Source organism: Tribolium madens, unplaced genomic scaffold (assembly GCF_015345945.1).
Source record: "Tribolium madens isolate multiple individuals breed KSU strain unplaced genomic scaffold, Tmad_KSU_1.1 Scaffold_20;HRSCAF=117;Tcas5.2_LG4, whole genome shotgun sequence".
NCBI classification, from domain to species: domain Eukaryota; kingdom Metazoa; phylum Arthropoda; class Insecta; order Coleoptera; family Tenebrionidae; genus Tribolium; species Tribolium madens.
This window is the reverse complement of record NW_025400985.1, coordinates 8418789-8434822: the sequence shown is the minus strand read 5'-3', so window position 1 is coordinate 8434822 and position 16034 is coordinate 8418789. Positions and strand designations below refer to the sequence as shown.

The 16034-nt window shown below is 34.1% G+C and overlaps 6 protein-coding genes across 11 annotated transcripts in view; 3 read left to right on the top strand and 3 right to left on the bottom strand.

The window, feature by feature from the left end:
- LOC123004775 overlaps nt 1–9400 on the top strand; it is a 36243-nt gene extending 26843 nt beyond the window's left edge. For 2 of the 5 annotated variants that reach the window (XM_044398207.1, XM_044398208.1), the window contains 7 exons: nt 182–349; nt 5291–6013; nt 6108–6967; nt 7883–8040; nt 8086–8476; nt 8524–8782; nt 8831–9400. In XM_044398207.1, the coding sequence (XP_044254142.1) occupies nt 182–349; nt 5291–6013; nt 6108–6967; nt 7883–8040; nt 8086–8476; nt 8524–8782; nt 8831–8995 (2724 nt within the window). In that variant the 3' untranslated portion in view covers nt 8996–9400. Of the gene's footprint in view, nt 1–181; nt 350–4824; nt 5245–5290; nt 6014–6107; nt 6968–7882; nt 8041–8085; nt 8477–8523; nt 8783–8830 lie in introns of those variants that run through there. The other 3 variants (XM_044398206.1, XM_044398209.1, XM_044398210.1) reach the window with 3 other exon arrangements.
- Nucleotides 376–2366, top strand: LOC123004781 (insulin-like growth factor-binding protein complex acid labile subunit). The gene has a single exon (XM_044398215.1). The coding sequence runs from the start codon at nt 1084–1086 to the stop codon at nt 2329–2331; it is 1248 nt and encodes a 415-aa protein (XP_044254150.1). The 5' UTR covers nt 376–1083; the 3' UTR covers nt 2332–2366.
- LOC123004779 (keratocan-like) lies at nt 2732–5197 on the top strand. Its single transcript, XM_044398213.1, has 2 exons — nt 2732–4189; nt 5025–5197. The coding sequence occupies exons 1-2, from the start codon at nt 3085–3087 to the stop codon at nt 5054–5056; spliced, it is 1137 nt and encodes a 378-aa protein (XP_044254148.1). The 5' UTR covers nt 2732–3084; the 3' UTR covers nt 5057–5197.
- A 1817-nt stretch (nt 9401–11217) lies between the features above and the next one.
- Nucleotides 11218–12520, bottom strand: LOC123004780 (leucine-rich repeat-containing G-protein coupled receptor 4-like). The gene has a single exon (XM_044398214.1). The coding sequence runs from the start codon at nt 12485–12487 to the stop codon at nt 11240–11242; it is 1248 nt and encodes a 415-aa protein (XP_044254149.1). The 5' UTR covers nt 12488–12520; the 3' UTR covers nt 11218–11239.
- A 245-nt stretch (nt 12521–12765) lies between these two features.
- On the bottom strand, nt 12766–13593 carry LOC123004792. 2 transcript variants are annotated; one of them, XM_044398228.1, is made up of 5 exons: nt 13523–13593; nt 13389–13473; nt 13282–13298; nt 13089–13230; nt 12766–13053 (listed from the first exon to the last, which is right to left on the bottom strand). In XM_044398228.1, the coding sequence occupies exons 1-5, from the start codon at nt 13568–13570 to the stop codon at nt 12854–12856; spliced, it is 492 nt and encodes a 163-aa protein (XP_044254163.1). In that variant the 5' UTR covers nt 13571–13593; the 3' UTR covers nt 12766–12853. The 2 variants fall into 2 exon arrangements, with proteins under 2 accessions (XP_044254163.1, XP_044254161.1); XM_044398226.1 differs by having other exon boundaries at nt 13282–13473.
- Nucleotides 13594–14792: 1199 nt separating this feature from the next.
- Nucleotides 14793–16018, bottom strand: LOC123004793. Its single transcript, XM_044398229.1, has 5 exons — nt 15839–16018; nt 15699–15783; nt 15501–15647; nt 15305–15452; nt 14793–15002 (listed from the first exon to the last, which is right to left on the bottom strand). The coding sequence occupies exons 1-5, from the start codon at nt 15892–15894 to the stop codon at nt 14887–14889; spliced, it is 552 nt and encodes a 183-aa protein (XP_044254164.1). The 5' UTR covers nt 15895–16018; the 3' UTR covers nt 14793–14886.
- Between the last annotated feature and the right edge of the window lie 16 nt (nt 16019–16034).

Here is a 16034-nt window from a genome sequence, read left to right as displayed (position 1 = left end):
AATGGATAGACAAAGCACTAAACATTATATCGAAAATTGCAAAACAAACAATTGCTAAATTTTGAAATTACGAGAATTTTTACACTTTTTATTGTTATCCATATTTTATTTTTTGTTTTTTTATTTGTATATTTGTGAAAACAGGGATCTAGTCCAACCAAAATATTAATGACTTTTCTAGATTGAAAGAGAAGTGATTTTGTCTAGTACGGATAAGAACTCGAAGATTCCGATTCTTCACGATTATAAGAAAAGAACGAAAGGTGCCATCGCTCCTGACGTCCCACCCAAACAAATGTCTGCTTGGACGGCACAGGGCCAAACCCATCAGATTCTGAGCCCTGATCAGGTATGTCTTATTGTTATGCTTCACTTGTACACCAAAGTTGAGTTCTTTTCACGGAATTTTTGTACGACACTCACGTACAATTTCGAACACGCGATAACAAGCTTCTTCGTAACTACGGACACACTGCTTTCTGTTTATATGGAATTTTAATTTAAAACATTTTAGTCATGCTGCTTTCAACATCTTCAAAAATTCAGGTAATTCTTTTCCAATAGGGTTTCAAAAAACTGTTGTAACTTATGAGTTTTTATCTCCAAAACGAGCAAATCTTGGCTGAAATATCACTAATCGGACTTGAAACTCAAATGTTCTTCTGATCTATTTTGGCAAAATAAATAATCGAGCTAAATGCTCTGAATTAGCTGAAATAGCGCAATTTGGTTTTAAAATCACAGTTTTGTGGTTTGCTTTATTCTTTGATGAAATCTCTTCGATAAATGAGCTTCTGTTTGAAATTGACTAAAATGCCGCAAATGAGTTTTTAGCGCAAAAACCAGCCAAGTCGTTTTAGAATTAGTGCAGTTCAGACCTCCGTAAAATTTAAGTGTTTCAAAATTTCTTGAAATAAATAATTTTCTAACTCAAAAACGTGCTAAATTTCTTATAATTGGCTAAAATAGCGATAAGTTCAGTTGTTATCGAGTAATGTTTTTCCGTTTTTTCAATGAATCAAAAGGTCAAGCTTACCGACTCAGTGTTTGCTTCAGTTTATAACTTCGTATCAGCAACAAAAAATGTCTACTTTTACACGAATAATATTGTTTGTTTTAATTTTTGAAAAATGTAATTGTGAGTGTGCTCAAACCTACATGACTGTTTGTGATAAAGTGGAAGATATCTTTGAACGCAACGTATGTAGGGACGCAAAAGCAACAATTTGTACCGATTTGTTAGTAAAATCTGAAGCTCCCCGAGAACTTGTGCAGTTAGATTTGAAGGGCCTTTATGGCAGTCTTTGTCGCTACGATTTGAAAAATTTAATAATCGTAGGTCAGTTTATAGCAGATACCATTTCCACTGACTGCGCCAATGTTTGTCTCTTTGATTTAGAAAATTTGAGTTTTTACAATAATATAATTAAGGAAGTAACACGAATTTCGTTCCCAGCCACAAATGGATTACGAAAATTATCTCTGGTTCGAAATAGCATTGAAATTGTGTACCCTTCGAGTTTTTCACTGTTGCATGTTAAGAATATCGACTTGTCCCACAACAACATCAACGCCATAGAAGAAGGAACATTTAATTATTCATCGCTTTTAGTGATTACTTTGAAACATAACAAGCTTACATTCATCCACTCTGGAAGTTTTGGTGTAAACTTGGAACTTCTTGATTTGAGTTACAACAATTTGGCAACGATCAAAGAACAAGTTTTTGCTAACACAGAAAACATCCGGGAATTGATATTGTCACATAATCAATTACGGGAAGTTCCAAATATAAGTACGATGAAGAATTTACAAGCACTGGCTCTCTCAAATAATGAGATCAGAACGATTCAAGTTGCAACATTTGCTAATCTTCAAGATTTGAGACTGATTGATTTAAGTCACAACAAATTAGTTACAGCCACTCCAGTTTTGAATCTTTTTGTTAATAAAGTCTATATGTGGGCAATTTCACTGGCTTTCAACAACTTAAAAAACATTGAAGATAGTGTTTTCCGTAATGTAACTACAGGATATCTGATGCTATTCGGAAATCCATGGATGTGTAATCAATGGATGCGAGTGGAAAAGTTATTGATAATTCATGGTATCAAAAGAGTCTCTTGTGATTTTAGTTTATTCGGTTGTGGGTCTTTACCGCATTGCATTTCTGACTTTGTTAAAGATAGTGAAGTGAAGTCTGCAACACAACATTTCCTTGATGCTGTTTCACGAAAACATGACTTGTTGTCAGAGTGTTACATAGACATTCATTCCGAATTGTATGACTTACTACACCCTTATGGCTTCGATTACATGTGTCTAGATTAAAGTTTTCTCTTTTTTAATAAAGAAGTTTTACCTTGTTTTTTTATTTAATTATTTAGTTTATTTGATCTTACACTTTTTTCAACATACTTACCTGTTTTGCAGAATCTTAGTGTTTGTTTGATTTAAATTATTCAAAAATAAATAAATCAATGTTGTCCATATCGACCTCACTGAGGTTGAATGTTTTTATTACTTATCAGGTGAATAAAAAATGGAACGAAACGTTTTTTGGTTAAACTATTTATTTTTTGGATGATCTAAGGATTACAACTATTCGTATCTACTTTATGTTTAATTTTTTCAAAAAATTTTTTTACTTAAATTGCAATTTTGACAAAAAAAAATCGCAAAACCCAAAACTAAAACAAAATTTCGTATGTTTTTTTTCGTTCTCCGATTACATTTTTATATTACTTTTAAGTTATATTAATTATTATTTTCTGGAGGCAAATGATTAAAACAAACGCTTGATTCACCCTGTATCTAAAGATAACTTGACATAATCTAAACACACAAAACAAGACCCATTTACGAAATTAAGAAATACTCAGACCATATTTCAATTTTTTAAATATTTTTCCATTTAGTACATAATTCACAATTAAGTGAATACTATCAGTACTTCTTCAGCTGAAAGAGGTCAGTTAAAAGATATAAGTGGTTATCAATACTTTGGAAATTCCCGAATAAACACACTATTTAAATTAAGATTGCAAGCTTTTATTTTAGTGCCAGTTCTATTGCTGCATAGAAATGTTATCTGCAAAATCAGTGTCAGTTTTTTTCTTGTTAGTGGTTTTTTCACATATGATAAACGCCGGATGCCGGCAATCTTTTATGACAATATGTGACACTTTCGGCGACTTCAAAAACTATAAAAACACCGAAAAAGTCAAAGAATTAATTATAGGATCAGAAACCAGGAATTCTGCAATGTCTTCAGTTAATTTAATGGAGACTTTGAAGTTGGAAAAATTCCAGTTATCCACACTAATAATAATTGGTTCAATCAATCAACTGGAAATGACTTACCACTACGAGTGCTTGTACGCATCTAGTCCCTTGAAATATCTTAGTCTTTACGGAAATGAAATGAAGAGGATTGAAAGATACCACTTTCCACTTATCCCACTCAAGACATTCAATCTTGTCAACAATAAAATCGAAAGCATCCGAGCAGAAGCTTTGACGCATAACGATGTTGAAACTCTGGATTTGTCCGATAATTTCTTGCAAACTATCGAATATAGTTCCCTACCATTAACAAGGACAACGAAAGTTATAGCAATTAGAAACAATAAATTGACCCACATTGAACCCAAGAGTTTTCCTTCAAGTCTTCTTTCTCTTCATTTGGATAATAACAATCTCTGGCATTTACAAGATGGTGTTTTGGGTAACTTAGTCAAACTGCAAGAACTTACTTTAAGCCACAACAAATTCAAGGAAATCCCGGATCTAAGTTATTTGAAGCAATTGGTCATTTTTGATATGTCTCACAACGAGATAAAGTTTGTCGAGAAATGGACATTCAAGAATATGGAAAATTTACAAATCGTGGATTTAAGCAACAACGTTATAGCAAGTCATTTTATTTTGAAATGGCTGGATGTTCCCAACAAACAACCGACCTTAACAATATCTTTAGCTTTTAATCGTTTAAGATATTTAGATTTGGAAAATCTTCCACTTCAAAATAAGACTTTTATTCTGTATGGAAATCCCTGGAATTGCAGTAAATGGAATGAACTGAAGACGGGATTAACCGGTCATGAAGGCAAATGTGACATGGGGTTTCTGGCCAATGAACGTTGCCCCTATTGCATTAACTACACTCCGGGGGTTTACAGATTTCAGGGTATGTGGGAGACTGACATTGATAAGTTCCATGAAGCTGTTCTACAAAACGAAAATTTGGCGCAATGTGGGTTAGCTGTGGCTAAATATCAAGTCTTAAATCCTGTTCATTTTTTCTGTACTATTATTAAGGACATCTCGTGAGGATTTTTTTTTAACTTACTCTTATATTTAATATGTTAATTTATTGTGTTTAATTGTTCATTTGCGACAAATGACAACAAGCCATTATAGAATTTTGAATTGTATAAAATCGCTATAAAGGGGATTAGGTAATAATTGAAAGGTTTGAAAGGTAACGAAGTTGAATTGGAGATTCGACTTTGTTACCTTAACCATTTCTACTATTTTTCAAATAATATTTCAATCACAGTGGGAGGTTTAGCAAAACAATTACTTGATTTTTTTGTTAGAAAAACTGTGTAGGTAAAATATGAATTATGGGATTTAGTACAAACTTTTTAATAAATTACACAATTCAGTGGCTGTTTTTTTTAGTAAAGTTGCTGCCATTTTTCTCAAGTGCATCGGCGATAGATGTAATCCTGTTAATTAATCCGATTTGCATTTAAATGGATTCAGTTCGGCGCTTCCATTGAAACTTATCTTAATTTATCACTTCCCGTTTTTGTAGTGGACCGCAAAAGTCGACAGCCAATTAACAACATTGCTAGATTTAGAAGCTCTAATTAGCCATAACTGCTAAATTTTTGCAAACAAGAAAATTACATAAAAGTCGAAATTTCACTCCGCCGCCACTTCTACAGATAATTAGAATGCGATGTAACATCCGACTTATACATAATGCATCCTAATATGTGTTTATATTTATAAAGGCAGCAGCTCAGGCCAAGTGAATTTCTCCTAACCGTGAGGTTTCTTACCTTTGTTCACTTGCGCGATTGGGTTTTCACGAGAAAGATACAATCTACGGGAATTGTTTATAATTCTATGTAGATGGCAGTGTGCTGTGGAATATGTATATTTTAATACACTCAGTATTGTTTCACGGTTCGTTACAAAATGGTCGAGTTTGCTTTAAACACCACAGATTCGGTAAAATTTTGCTTGTTTGTGTTCTTCTCATAATTGGTTGTTTCAGAATCACACGGGAATAGTCCAAACCCCACACCAGCAATCCGACCAAAACGCAGTCTTCCGAGCCACTTACCACCCACCTCCTCAAGAATATTACAACGGACAAGGCAATCCATCAACCGGTGCTGTGCCTAGACAGTCGTGGCATGGGGGCGACAACAAATCCACTCCACGCCCTTACCAAGAAGATTTCTCCCAAAGCAATTCCCAACAAGTGACCGTACAAATCGAACAAGCAAAAGAACAAACGAAAGACAAAAAGAGTATGACGAAAACATACCACACCATTAAAGACATCATTTCGAGCAGGTTCAAGAGTAACAAAGACAGCACCGAGGAAAAATCAGAGGAACCTGGTTTGAACAACGTGGCAGAGGAATTAAGGCGTAGTCAAAGGAACATAGGTGAAGAACAGCCGGAGAAAAAGACAGAACAAAACATTTATGGAAAACCTAGAATTGACCAAAATATTTCGCATCAACAGCATCAGTATAATATAATGCTACAAGCCCAACAGTATCAGGTTAACCAACAGTTAAAAATGCAACAAACGATGTACCAACAGCAGTTGGTGCAAGCAAGAAGCCAAGAAATGCTTGTTGCAAGACCGGAAGAACAAGTTTATTACCAGAATGCGTACGGAGCGACGCCTCAAAGGAACGGAAATAGATTCGTTTCGCCCGCGAATCGGGAACAGAACTATGTACAAATGCAGCACCATCCACAAGTAGGTATACTTTTACAATAGTTTAACTTAATTTGAGAAACACAAAGTACAAATTTCCGTTTTTTTCTTACCTACTTTTTTTGTTTTAAATTAGTTTTCCCCCAAAGAAAAAGACGACAGACGTCAACCAATCGCGATGGAGCGTCGTAGTGCCCAACAAATCGAGCGAGACAGTCTGCGTCAGAAAAGTTTCGAAGCCCGTCGTGCCGCCTCCCACCCCCAGTTGGCCTACGACGACGAAACCAAAACCGAAATTCCGGACAGTAGGCCTCAGCCCCAAGCAGCCCCTGTCCGGCGTGGCTCCCACGGGAATATCATGGACGCGGCGGCTTCAACAGCTCCCGATGCGGAAAAAGACAGCGACGATGGGGGTTTCCTCAAACGCAACCATTCCAAAGAACAGAAAAGTTCAGAAATGAATCAAGAGGAAGAAAGTAAAGTGACAGAAGCGCTGCAGGGGACTCCTCGGAAACGCCTCGAAGGTGAAATTGGGAAAATCGAAGGGGTTTATAATGTTGGACAGAGGACAAAAGACGATGAAGGGAGAGGGAAGAAGAATCCCTCAGGCTCAGCTGCGAGTTCGGATTATGACAAAGCTGGGCAATCATCTTCAAATGCTGATTCAGGGAGGGGAAGTGCTGCTTATAGTAGTGGGAGGAGGCCTGGGGGGTTGGATTTGAATGGCGAAGGGGATACGGGGCAGCTACAAGGACATTACAGGGATCATCATGGGGGGCATGATTCGGAATGGGTGGATATTGTTGAAAATGAATTGAGGCATATTCTTGAACCGAAACTGCACGAATTGTCCCTGCAAGGAGGTGGAGGAATTGCGAATTCCACGTTAAGTGAGAGTATTTCGTCAATGACTCCGCCACTGCCGCCCCTTTCTCCCGGTGAACAGTCCTCGCCCAATGTGACTCCGAGGAATTCAACAAGATATAAACACAGCAGGTAGGTATATACAGAGTGAATATAAAGTATGGAACCAAGTGTTTTTTTTAATCATTTGTCTTCAAAAAAAATAATTAATATAAACTAAATATAAAAAGTGCATAATTGTATTTTGAGAACGAAACTTTGTTTTGTGTTTGAGTTATGCGATTTTTTTGTCAAAATTTGTATTTTTTTTTTAATTATATACAGGATGTTCAAAAAATTGCGCACTTCCGTGACACTGTGTCATCGGGCGGTGCCCTAGGCAACAAGAAAAATGTTAAAAAAATCTATCTCTAAAAATTCCGAAGTTATGAGAGTTTAAATTTTGCACTACGACTTTTATTTATTTCTGTTGGAAAAATAATTTTCCAAGTTTTTTTCCTATAGGCTATTAGAAGAGGAAACAAAGAAGCTGTATCCTAAATTGTAATTTTGTTTAGTGTTATTTGTGGCTTTTCTTGACAAATTTTTTGTATCTTTAGTAAATAATTATAAAAAACATATACAAGATCATCAGTATCATTAAATAGACTTAAAAAAATGTCAAATGTCAAAAAATAAATATCAAAATTTTTTGACATATAGAATTTTTTAAACATTTTTCCAGTACTCTGGGGGACTACCCAGTTACTCCCTTTCAAGGAAATGCGCGATTTTTTGAACACCATGTATAAAGTAGATAGTTGTAATCCTCAGATCATAATCTTCACGAGAAAAATGGTTGGTGGGCTGCTATTTAAAATAATAAAAAAAATGTAGAACTCAAAAACAAAAGAATATTTCGAAATTTTTATTCTTCCTATATAGGAAACTCTAATACATATAACTTGTAAACTATGATTGACAGTAGCTAAAAATAAAGTTAGTTAGTTAACAGTCCTAAAGCATGCATAAATAAAAAATTATAGCAATTATTACTCTCTATTTTAGCTTGCCATATGGTAGCAAGCCCGACTACGACGGGTACAAGTCAAAGCTCCACGCAGGTCGTGATTCAAGCTCAAATTCACGATGGCACAATAATTCAAATCAGAAACATAGAAGTACAAAGAAGAGCGACCACAGTGCTGCTTTAAGAGGCAAACAAAGTGAGTCTTTCTTATGTTTTTTATTTTTCTATAGTGGAGTTTCAGTTTTTGGTTTGGATACTACTGATCTAACATCAACTACAACGAGATCTTTAGATCTCGAGTCAATGTTGGACGGTCAAAGTGACTCGGATGGTGACATAAGTACAACCGATGCTAGAGCCATAAGAAAGCAGTTGGAGGGTTTGGAGACTATGTATTCAGAAGTCCTTAAACTCCTCGGTGTTAAAAAATACAGTGGTCGATATCAGCCTTCAGATCCCAGATTCAGTAAACGGCGGTACGGCAGTATGTCCTCTCTACCCTCCAGTTCAGTCAGCAGTCGACCAATCAGAGACAAGCGGCGGGCACACGAAGACAGAAAGAAAGTCAGAGACATACGAGGAATTAACAAGAGATTTCAAAGATTGGAATCGCATGTTGTTACTCTAGCTAGGTAAAAACATTTGAATCAAAATCATTTTTTTTAACAAAAAAGTACAGGTCTGTCGCTCATTTATCGTCTGAAATGCGTACCCAACACTTGATGATTCAAGAAATGGAAAATATTCGAGGTGAAATAGCGGCACTGAGAACCCAGACCAACATGTTAAACGTGAGGTCACAGTCGGCATCGAGAGCCGTCAACACGTCCAAAGATTTACCGACTTTGGCGAATCCTACAAGAGTCAAAAAGTTGACGAAGTTTTTTGGAGATGAGCCGCCATTATTGAGACTGTTTTTACGGAAACTGGGCTATGAGGTTCGTGAAATTTTTGTTAATTTGCTTAAAACATTGTGTGCTTTGCAGAAATATGCAAACGTTTTCGAGAATGAGCGAGTCGGAATGGTCGAACTGCCTTATCTTAGCGAAGAGAGGCTTCAGAAGATGGGAGTGCCATTAGGCCCAAGACTCAGGATTATGCAGGAAGCGCAGATTTCGGTCTGCAAAGATAATACGTTGTGTATTGTTTAGGAGCGGTACAATCAGACAATGTGTAGGAAATTTAACTTAGTTTTAAGTTTGCAGTCTTAGATATTTTTAATATTTATTAATCTAGTTTATACTTTTAATTGTCTGATTTGTAAGTGATTGTAAATGGCGGCTCAAAAAAAGACCTCGGTTTTTTATTAGTTATAATGTTTACTTGTATGTACTTAAATATGTAAGTAAGTTGTATAGTTTTTTGTATATATTGAAATAAACAGTTTTAAGTTATTGCCAATAATACCAAAGATTTGTTCTTTGTACTTTTTTACTTGAAATAAAACATAATGGGTTTTGTAATACACAAAACGTTTAATTTACCTTTTCTTTGTTTTCTAAGCGCAAGTTAGGAATATCAAATGATAATTGTTTCTGAAAAATTGAAATTAATGACTAACAATGAAACAGTGATTAGTTTGACAACTACTATCATGGGTTTCCAAAAATTAAATAATTAAATGTGTATTTTTTGTATCCAGTGTTCTGTGATTTTTGTATATTTGCGCACATTAGGCGCAAGCCTCGTAAAGTTATGTGAAACACCCTGTATTTTCAGTTTTGATTTAAAGTTGTTTATAAATTTACTTATCATTGAATAAAATAAGTTGTTTTCACTAATTCTTATATTTATTTTAAAATTTCTGCTTTCTAAAACTCGAATTTAACAAAAAAAACCCAAATTAAAATAAATGCATACAGGTGTCAATTGTATTATATTAATTTTTCAAACAAAAAAACACGGAAACGTCACTAAAAATACACGTCATGAATGAAAACAGACATCAATGTCATTTATCTGAGGTCGACGTCATTAAATTAATGACGCTTGTTGAAGGATACTCTCAGCAAGAAGTTGGCCAAAGACTAGGTGTGCAACAATCAGTGGTCAGTAGAATTTGGCGAAGATGTAGGGATACTGGCAGCTACCGTAGGAAACAAGGGCAAGGTAGAAAACGTAAAACAACAAATGCAGAAGACCGACTTTTACAAATTAATGCTAAAAGAAAACATTTTTGTACTGCAAGAGAATTTAAAAATGACCTTCAACATGCTACGGGTACCACAGTTAGCTTAGATACTGTAAGAAGAAGGCTAAGTATTGTTGGACTAAAGCCATATCTCCCTGCCACTGGCCCAGTTTTAACGGCAACTCACAGAAGAGCTCGATTAGAATTTGCTCGAAGGTATAAGAATTGGCAAATTGATGATTGGAGACACGTTTTATTTACGGATGAGTCCAGATTCTGTCTATTTAGTAATGATCGTCGGGTAAGAGTATGGAGAAGACCAGGTGAACGTTTTTCTCAATGTGACATTCGAGAAATAGAGCCATTTGGTGGCTGCTCTATTATGGTATGGGGAGGTATAACTCTTGAAGACCGCACAAATCTTGTCATCGTCGACCGAGGGTCAATGACTGCTTTAAGATATAGATATATAATCCCCATTGTGGAACCATTTACTGCTCTACATGGTCCAGAATTTATTTTAATGCATGACAACGCCCGACCACACATTGCAAATATTGTAAGACAAGAGCTTACCACCGCAGGTATGAATGTTTTAGAGTGGCCACCTAGAAGTCCAGATCTCAATCCAATTGAACATGTCTGGGACAAGCTAGGAAGAAAAATGAGAGCTCTTGAATTTCCTCCTAGGACATTACAAGGAGTCTCTTTAAGATTGCAAGAAATTTGGGCCACAATACAACAAGAGGAAATTGCTACTCTAATTCAAAGCATGCCACAAAGGATTAGAGCTTGTATAAGAGCAAGAGGCGGTCATACACGTTATTAGTATTTGTTTGTAGTTAAATTTTGTTATTTTTTTTTAGCAAAATGTAAGCTTTTCTGTTTTATGAACATTTGGTTAAAAATAAATTAAGTATAAGTAAATAAATACGTAAAAAAATATTTTTTGATTATATCAAACAATGTAGTGCCACATTCAAAAGTACTTTTTTCAAAATATTTAAATTTAGTTTATATCCCTTAATTTTGCGGCGAAGTGTATTAAACAGTTTTACGTTATTGCCAATAATACCAAAGATTTGTTATTTGTACTTTTTTACTTGAAATAAAACGAAATGCATTTTGTAATAAACAAAACGTTTAACTTACCTTTTCCTTAATTTCTAAGCGCAAGTTAGGAACACCTAAAGCGACCTGAATTTTTAGGAGAAGTTTTGTTTAATAAAAAAATTCAAGTGTGTTAATTTTTATTATCAGAAATTTAGGCAACACAAGCAACGCCCAAATTGCTAAAATAATTCACTGGATATAAATGACAAGAAATCAACTTCCTGTTATTTTGAATTAACTTGAGGAATTCCTTCTGAACATCGGGAACATACAATGAAAATATTGAATGATAATTCAAACAGTACGGAGTTTTTCCTTCGCTGTGAAATTTAACATCACACTGATTTTGTTTAATTTTTAAATTCTTCATCGCGAGTTGAATTTTATCAAATTCTCTGCATTCAAAGGGATTTCCGTACAGAAATAACTCAACCTTGTAATTTTCATAAGTCTTCGTAATGTTATCAAAGTCAAAGCTCACCAACTGATTAAAACCAAGTGATAACACAAATGGACGATACCTCTTGATCAAGTAAGAGAAGGGCAAGAATGATAGTTCCCTTATTTTGTTATTACTGAGATCAATAAGCCCAATTGTTGAAAGATTTTGAAAAGTTGAATTGTCAACTGTTTCGATATTATTATACGAAAGGTTCAAAAATTCCAGTTTGGTAGCATTCGATAAATTGGGGACTTTGTAGAGCTGATTTCGACTTAAACTAAGTTCCCGGAGTTCGCTCAAAGGTTGCATAACATCGTCCTGGATTTCCCTCAATTTGTTGCCATCCAAATAAAGTATTTTAAGAGTTTCTGGAAGGCTTTTTGCTTGGATGTACGAAATTCTATTATTACGCAATATGATCGTCTTTGTTACTACAGGTCCTCTATGCCTATATCGAAAAACGGAATCTTCGATTACCTCAATTTTATTATCAGATAGGTCCATTATTTCAATTTTAGACGTAGTAGACAGCATTCCAGGCTCCAGAATTTCAATGTCATTATTAACAAGACTAACTTTTTTGAGATTTAAGCCCGGAAATGACCCTTTTTCGAGTTTCTTAATGTCATTGTTGTAAAAATTTAATACTTGTAATTGGTAGTCGAATTGGCATCTACCGAAGAGAGGGGAAATCCGTTCGAGTTGGCCGATTATTGTCAGCGAAATGAGCTTGTTGAAAGGTATGATGCTATGCAAGTTGTAGGTTTTCAAAGGATTGGCACGACGAGTTTCGTTTCCCACTACGAGGTCCATAAAATTTTCTTTATCAATGAGCTTTTCTATGTCTTCCAAACTGTCACATATTGTTACATAAGATTGTCTGCATTCACAGTTAAATTCTTGAAGTAACGACACTAATATGATGAAACCGAGTTTTGCATAAAATGATGCAAACATTTTAGGTTAATGTATAAAGACGACTGCTGAAGACTGACTAAACCGGATTGTAAACGCGACGGAGTTTACCCTGAGATCATGATGGGAAATCTGCTTCCCAGAAGTTCAACTTATAAAAGTGATTTGATAAGAGTGAATAGTAAATATGATGCCCTCGAATTTGCCGATATCTCAGGCAAGATTTGTTATTTGTTTTTTCAAACAAAAAAAATTTGAAAAACAATAAACACAGACAAAATTGCTAAACATGTTTTATTCAAAAACATTCTTTAGGCCCGTTGCTATTTAAATCATTGTAGTACTAAAAAAATGCATTACAAAAAACCTATTTCTTGGAATCACATTTTGCAACAAAAAAAAACAAAATTAAGGCTTTGGAGGTGTCTTGCTGGGTCCTGCGCCCGTATTCACATTACCTCCATGTAAAGGAATCCTAACACAAGGAGTTTTTTGTACTTTTCCTCCTTGTTTCACTATTAATTTCTTCGCTTCTTTTTGTTCTCGAATCTTATATTCCAAGTTTTCGAAAAGTTCGACCGCCCAGCAATTAAAAAAGAAAAGCATAACTAAACAATCAATTAACTAGTTTTTTACAATGTACCGAATAAAACTCCCGTTAGAAGGTGCAATGCCAAGGGATATTTCAAATAACTGTATTTACCAATAACACAGACCACTGAAACAATTTCTAGCACGATGTAGGTGAAATAGTGGCAACTGAGTTGCCAGTTGTATCTGGTGCTCTACAGTGGCGAGAAAATTAACAAACCAGGGAAGTTGATGAAAATACTCACTCGAAGGACGTAATAGGCTATATAGAAGATATGAATCAAGATAATAGCGTTGCAGCAAAATTGCATTGAGAGGGAGATAAATAAGTGAGTTACCACAATAGACTGACCTTCTTCATGTTGCTTTTTTTGTTGTACCTTTTGGTCCAACACAATTTCGTAAATTTCAAAAGCAATTACTGCGACATTTGTGATCTATAAATTCTTTCTACTAAATACACTAAGGAAATAGTTTAATTATTACCACAGACGCAATTGTTGAAACAATAAACATAAATCTCAGTCGATTCATTTTAAATTGACATCAAAATGACACTGTCAGATTAAAATTTTGTTGAAAAAATATATTCTTTGTAAATAAACCAACTTAATTCTATATGTTTTTGATAGCCGTTCTCTCATATAGATATTAATTAATTATTTAATTAATAATTTAATTCACTGTTTCTCACATATAGTACTTACATGTGAAGAAAATATTTTTTGGATTTTCGTCTGCTGTAGACTCATAAAATCCGCTCTTCAGTAGGTACGCCCTGAGTATTATTTTTAATTTCCAAAATTTTGTTTTAAAGTTAATTGAAATTGTAGACTAAATTAAGTAAGGTAACAGCAATAAAAATATCAACATTTATTGTTTAATCTTGTATGGTAAAAATGCAGAAACAGTATTTATTTTTTTTATACCTAATTGTATAGTAAAGAATTGAAAACATAACATAAACAATAAAGTATAAACCACACCGAGACAAATATAGTGCTTCAAGGCAGAAAATTAAAGTTAAACGACCACTGGACATACTTATTTTACTGAATGTACTTACACTTGAGTGCAAAAAAGACGTAAACTGTCAAAAAAAATTGACAAATTTTTCAGAGATTTACATAGTGTGAAAAAGATTTTTTCTATTTCGGTGTTAGAACAAGTCTATTCCAGCACCCAAATCGTTTCCCTTTTTCTGCAACTCATGAATTAAAACTTAAAAACCAAAAAAATACAAAAAAAGTTTCTAAATTGGCTTAAACATTGTTATCAAAGAGCAAACACTAATATATCCCACTAATCTAAGCAATAAATTACTAGAAGTTGACTGAAGATTAAAGGTATTTACTTATTGCAGATACGCAGAATGTTAAAAAAATTAATTTTTTGGGGTACCGCAAAGGATTCAAGTTTTTTATGCAGGCTGGATTATGAAAAACGCCCCAAGCGATAACTCCATTATTTTTAAAGATATGACAATACTTCTTATAACAAAGCAGCACAGTTTATTATCATCTATTGCTTGGGGTTGATGCTCAATCAATGAAAGAATAGAAATTTATTTATTGTATCTAAGACAAGCAAACGACTGATAACCAAAAACAGTTTAATTTTGATCAAAGAAGTATTGCAACGTCTTTAAAAGTAATGAATTATGTTTAAGTAATCCAACCTGTATATTTTGAAAGTTATTCCAAAACCTTTTTTACAGTTTTCTCACTTGTCACTATCTGCAAATAACAACAAATGATGTAAGAAACGCTTTATTAATCAAGTGTATACAAGGACAATTCTAATACTAAGCATTGGTACAAAAAAGTTTTATGTATATTATGTACAATTTATTAAACATCATCATAAGTATCATAAATGTTCTCATCGGAATTAGTCTTTGGTGCATTTCCATGAAATTGTCTCCATGATGTAGATGTTACGATGTAAGTAACAAAGCCGTTGAGAACTAAAACAAAAAAACACTGCTAAAAACACAATATAACGAAAATGATAATAAATCTGAAAATTTATTTTAGATAATGTAACACGTAACATTTAATTTAAAAAATAACTATTAAAAAAACGTTAAACGCCCAACTAAAAGACGCAATAGACGTTATAAATCAACCTTGGATTATTTAATAAATAACTGTCTCCTATAAAGGTAAACAATACGCGTGTATTCACCTAAGATAAATATATTGTCATCTATCTATTTCCATTGTCATAAATTCTTTTTAAAATATTAAATGATCAGCTATCACTTACCTAGTAAGATGAAGCCATAAACAATAACTGCTGCTTTTAGATTTAGACGATTCCTGCTGTCAACAAAAATATAGATGATTGTTGCGAAAATAAAACATAACTCAATGAATTTTAGTAATATCCAAGGCGTATACTGCTTCCGGTCTCCCTAAAAAACTATTTAATTTAAGAAAAATATTTTCTACAACAAACTAACAATTTTTAATCCGTAGTACAATTCATATCCAACACCCGCTGCCGCAAAAATGTAACAATAACGGGCGAGGTCGTTGATTTCTCTTTGAAAATACCATTGCACCGCAAATTCAGAAGTAACAAAATGTAATCCCAAAACTGAAAGGATCTAAAAAATATAAACCAAATAAAAAAACTTAAATTTGGATCAATCTCTTACCAAACCGACAAAAGGTAATCTAAAATTAAACGTACGTCGGTCTGTGGGAAAATGTTTATTATAGAATGATCTAACCTCTACACATCTAAAATTGTTTGATTTTTAATTGAACCATTTGAAAATCTAATTGGAAAACTTACTTTTGTGAAAATTTCGACTTCTCGGCGTTTTTGGAGTTGGTTGTTTGGACTGTCATTCTGTTATATGAAATAGTTTTGCTGTTTTAACAAACATATCTCGTGATAAGTGAAATTTGCCAGGTCTGGAGTACTGTAGTCAGCACTTGAATGATGACCTTCTGAGGTGGGGGGCTCCCAAGAACGAAGTGTGTCAATT

What these genes read in the sequence shown, in the direction of transcription:
- LOC123004781 (XM_044398215.1), top strand. Translation starts at nt 1,084, where the DNA reads ATGTCTACTTTTACACGAATAATATTGTTTGTTTTAATTTTTGAAAAA.
- LOC123004793 (XM_044398229.1), bottom strand. Translation starts at nt 15,894, where the DNA reads ATGACAGTCCAAACAACCAACTCCAAAAACGCCGAGAAGTCGAAATTT. An exon ending in AAGTCGAAATTTTCACAAAA is followed by an intron (nt 15,784 to 15,838) that starts GTAAGTTTTCCA and finishes AAACAATTTTAG; the next exon opens with ATGTGTAGAGGTTAGATCAT. An exon ending in GATTACCTTTTGTCGGTTTG is followed by an intron (nt 15,648 to 15,698) that starts GTAAGAGATTGA and finishes TATATTTTTTAG; the next exon opens with ATCCTTTCAGTTTTGGGATT.
- LOC123004792 (XM_044398226.1), bottom strand. Translation starts at nt 13,570, where the DNA reads ATGAATCGACTGAGATTTATGTTTATTGTTTCAACAATTGCGTCTGTG. An exon ending in TTTCAACAATTGCGTCTGTG is followed by an intron (nt 13,474 to 13,522) that starts GTAATAATTAAA and finishes AAGAATTTATAG; the next exon opens with ATCACAAATGTCGCAGTAAT. An exon ending in TCTAACGGGAGTTTTATTCG is followed by an intron (nt 13,054 to 13,088) that starts GTACATTGTAAA and finishes TTGATTGTTTAG; the next exon opens with TTATGCTTTTCTTTTTTAAT.
- LOC123004780 (XM_044398214.1), bottom strand. Translation starts at nt 12,487, where the DNA reads ATGTTTGCATCATTTTATGCAAAACTCGGTTTCATCATATTAGTGTCG.
- LOC123004779 (XM_044398213.1), top strand. Translation starts at nt 3,085, where the DNA reads ATGTTATCTGCAAAATCAGTGTCAGTTTTTTTCTTGTTAGTGGTTTTT. An exon ending in GGGGGTTTACAGATTTCAGG is followed by an intron (nt 4,190 to 5,024) that starts GTATGTGGGAGA and finishes ATATTTATAAAG; the next exon opens with GCAGCAGCTCAGGCCAAGTG.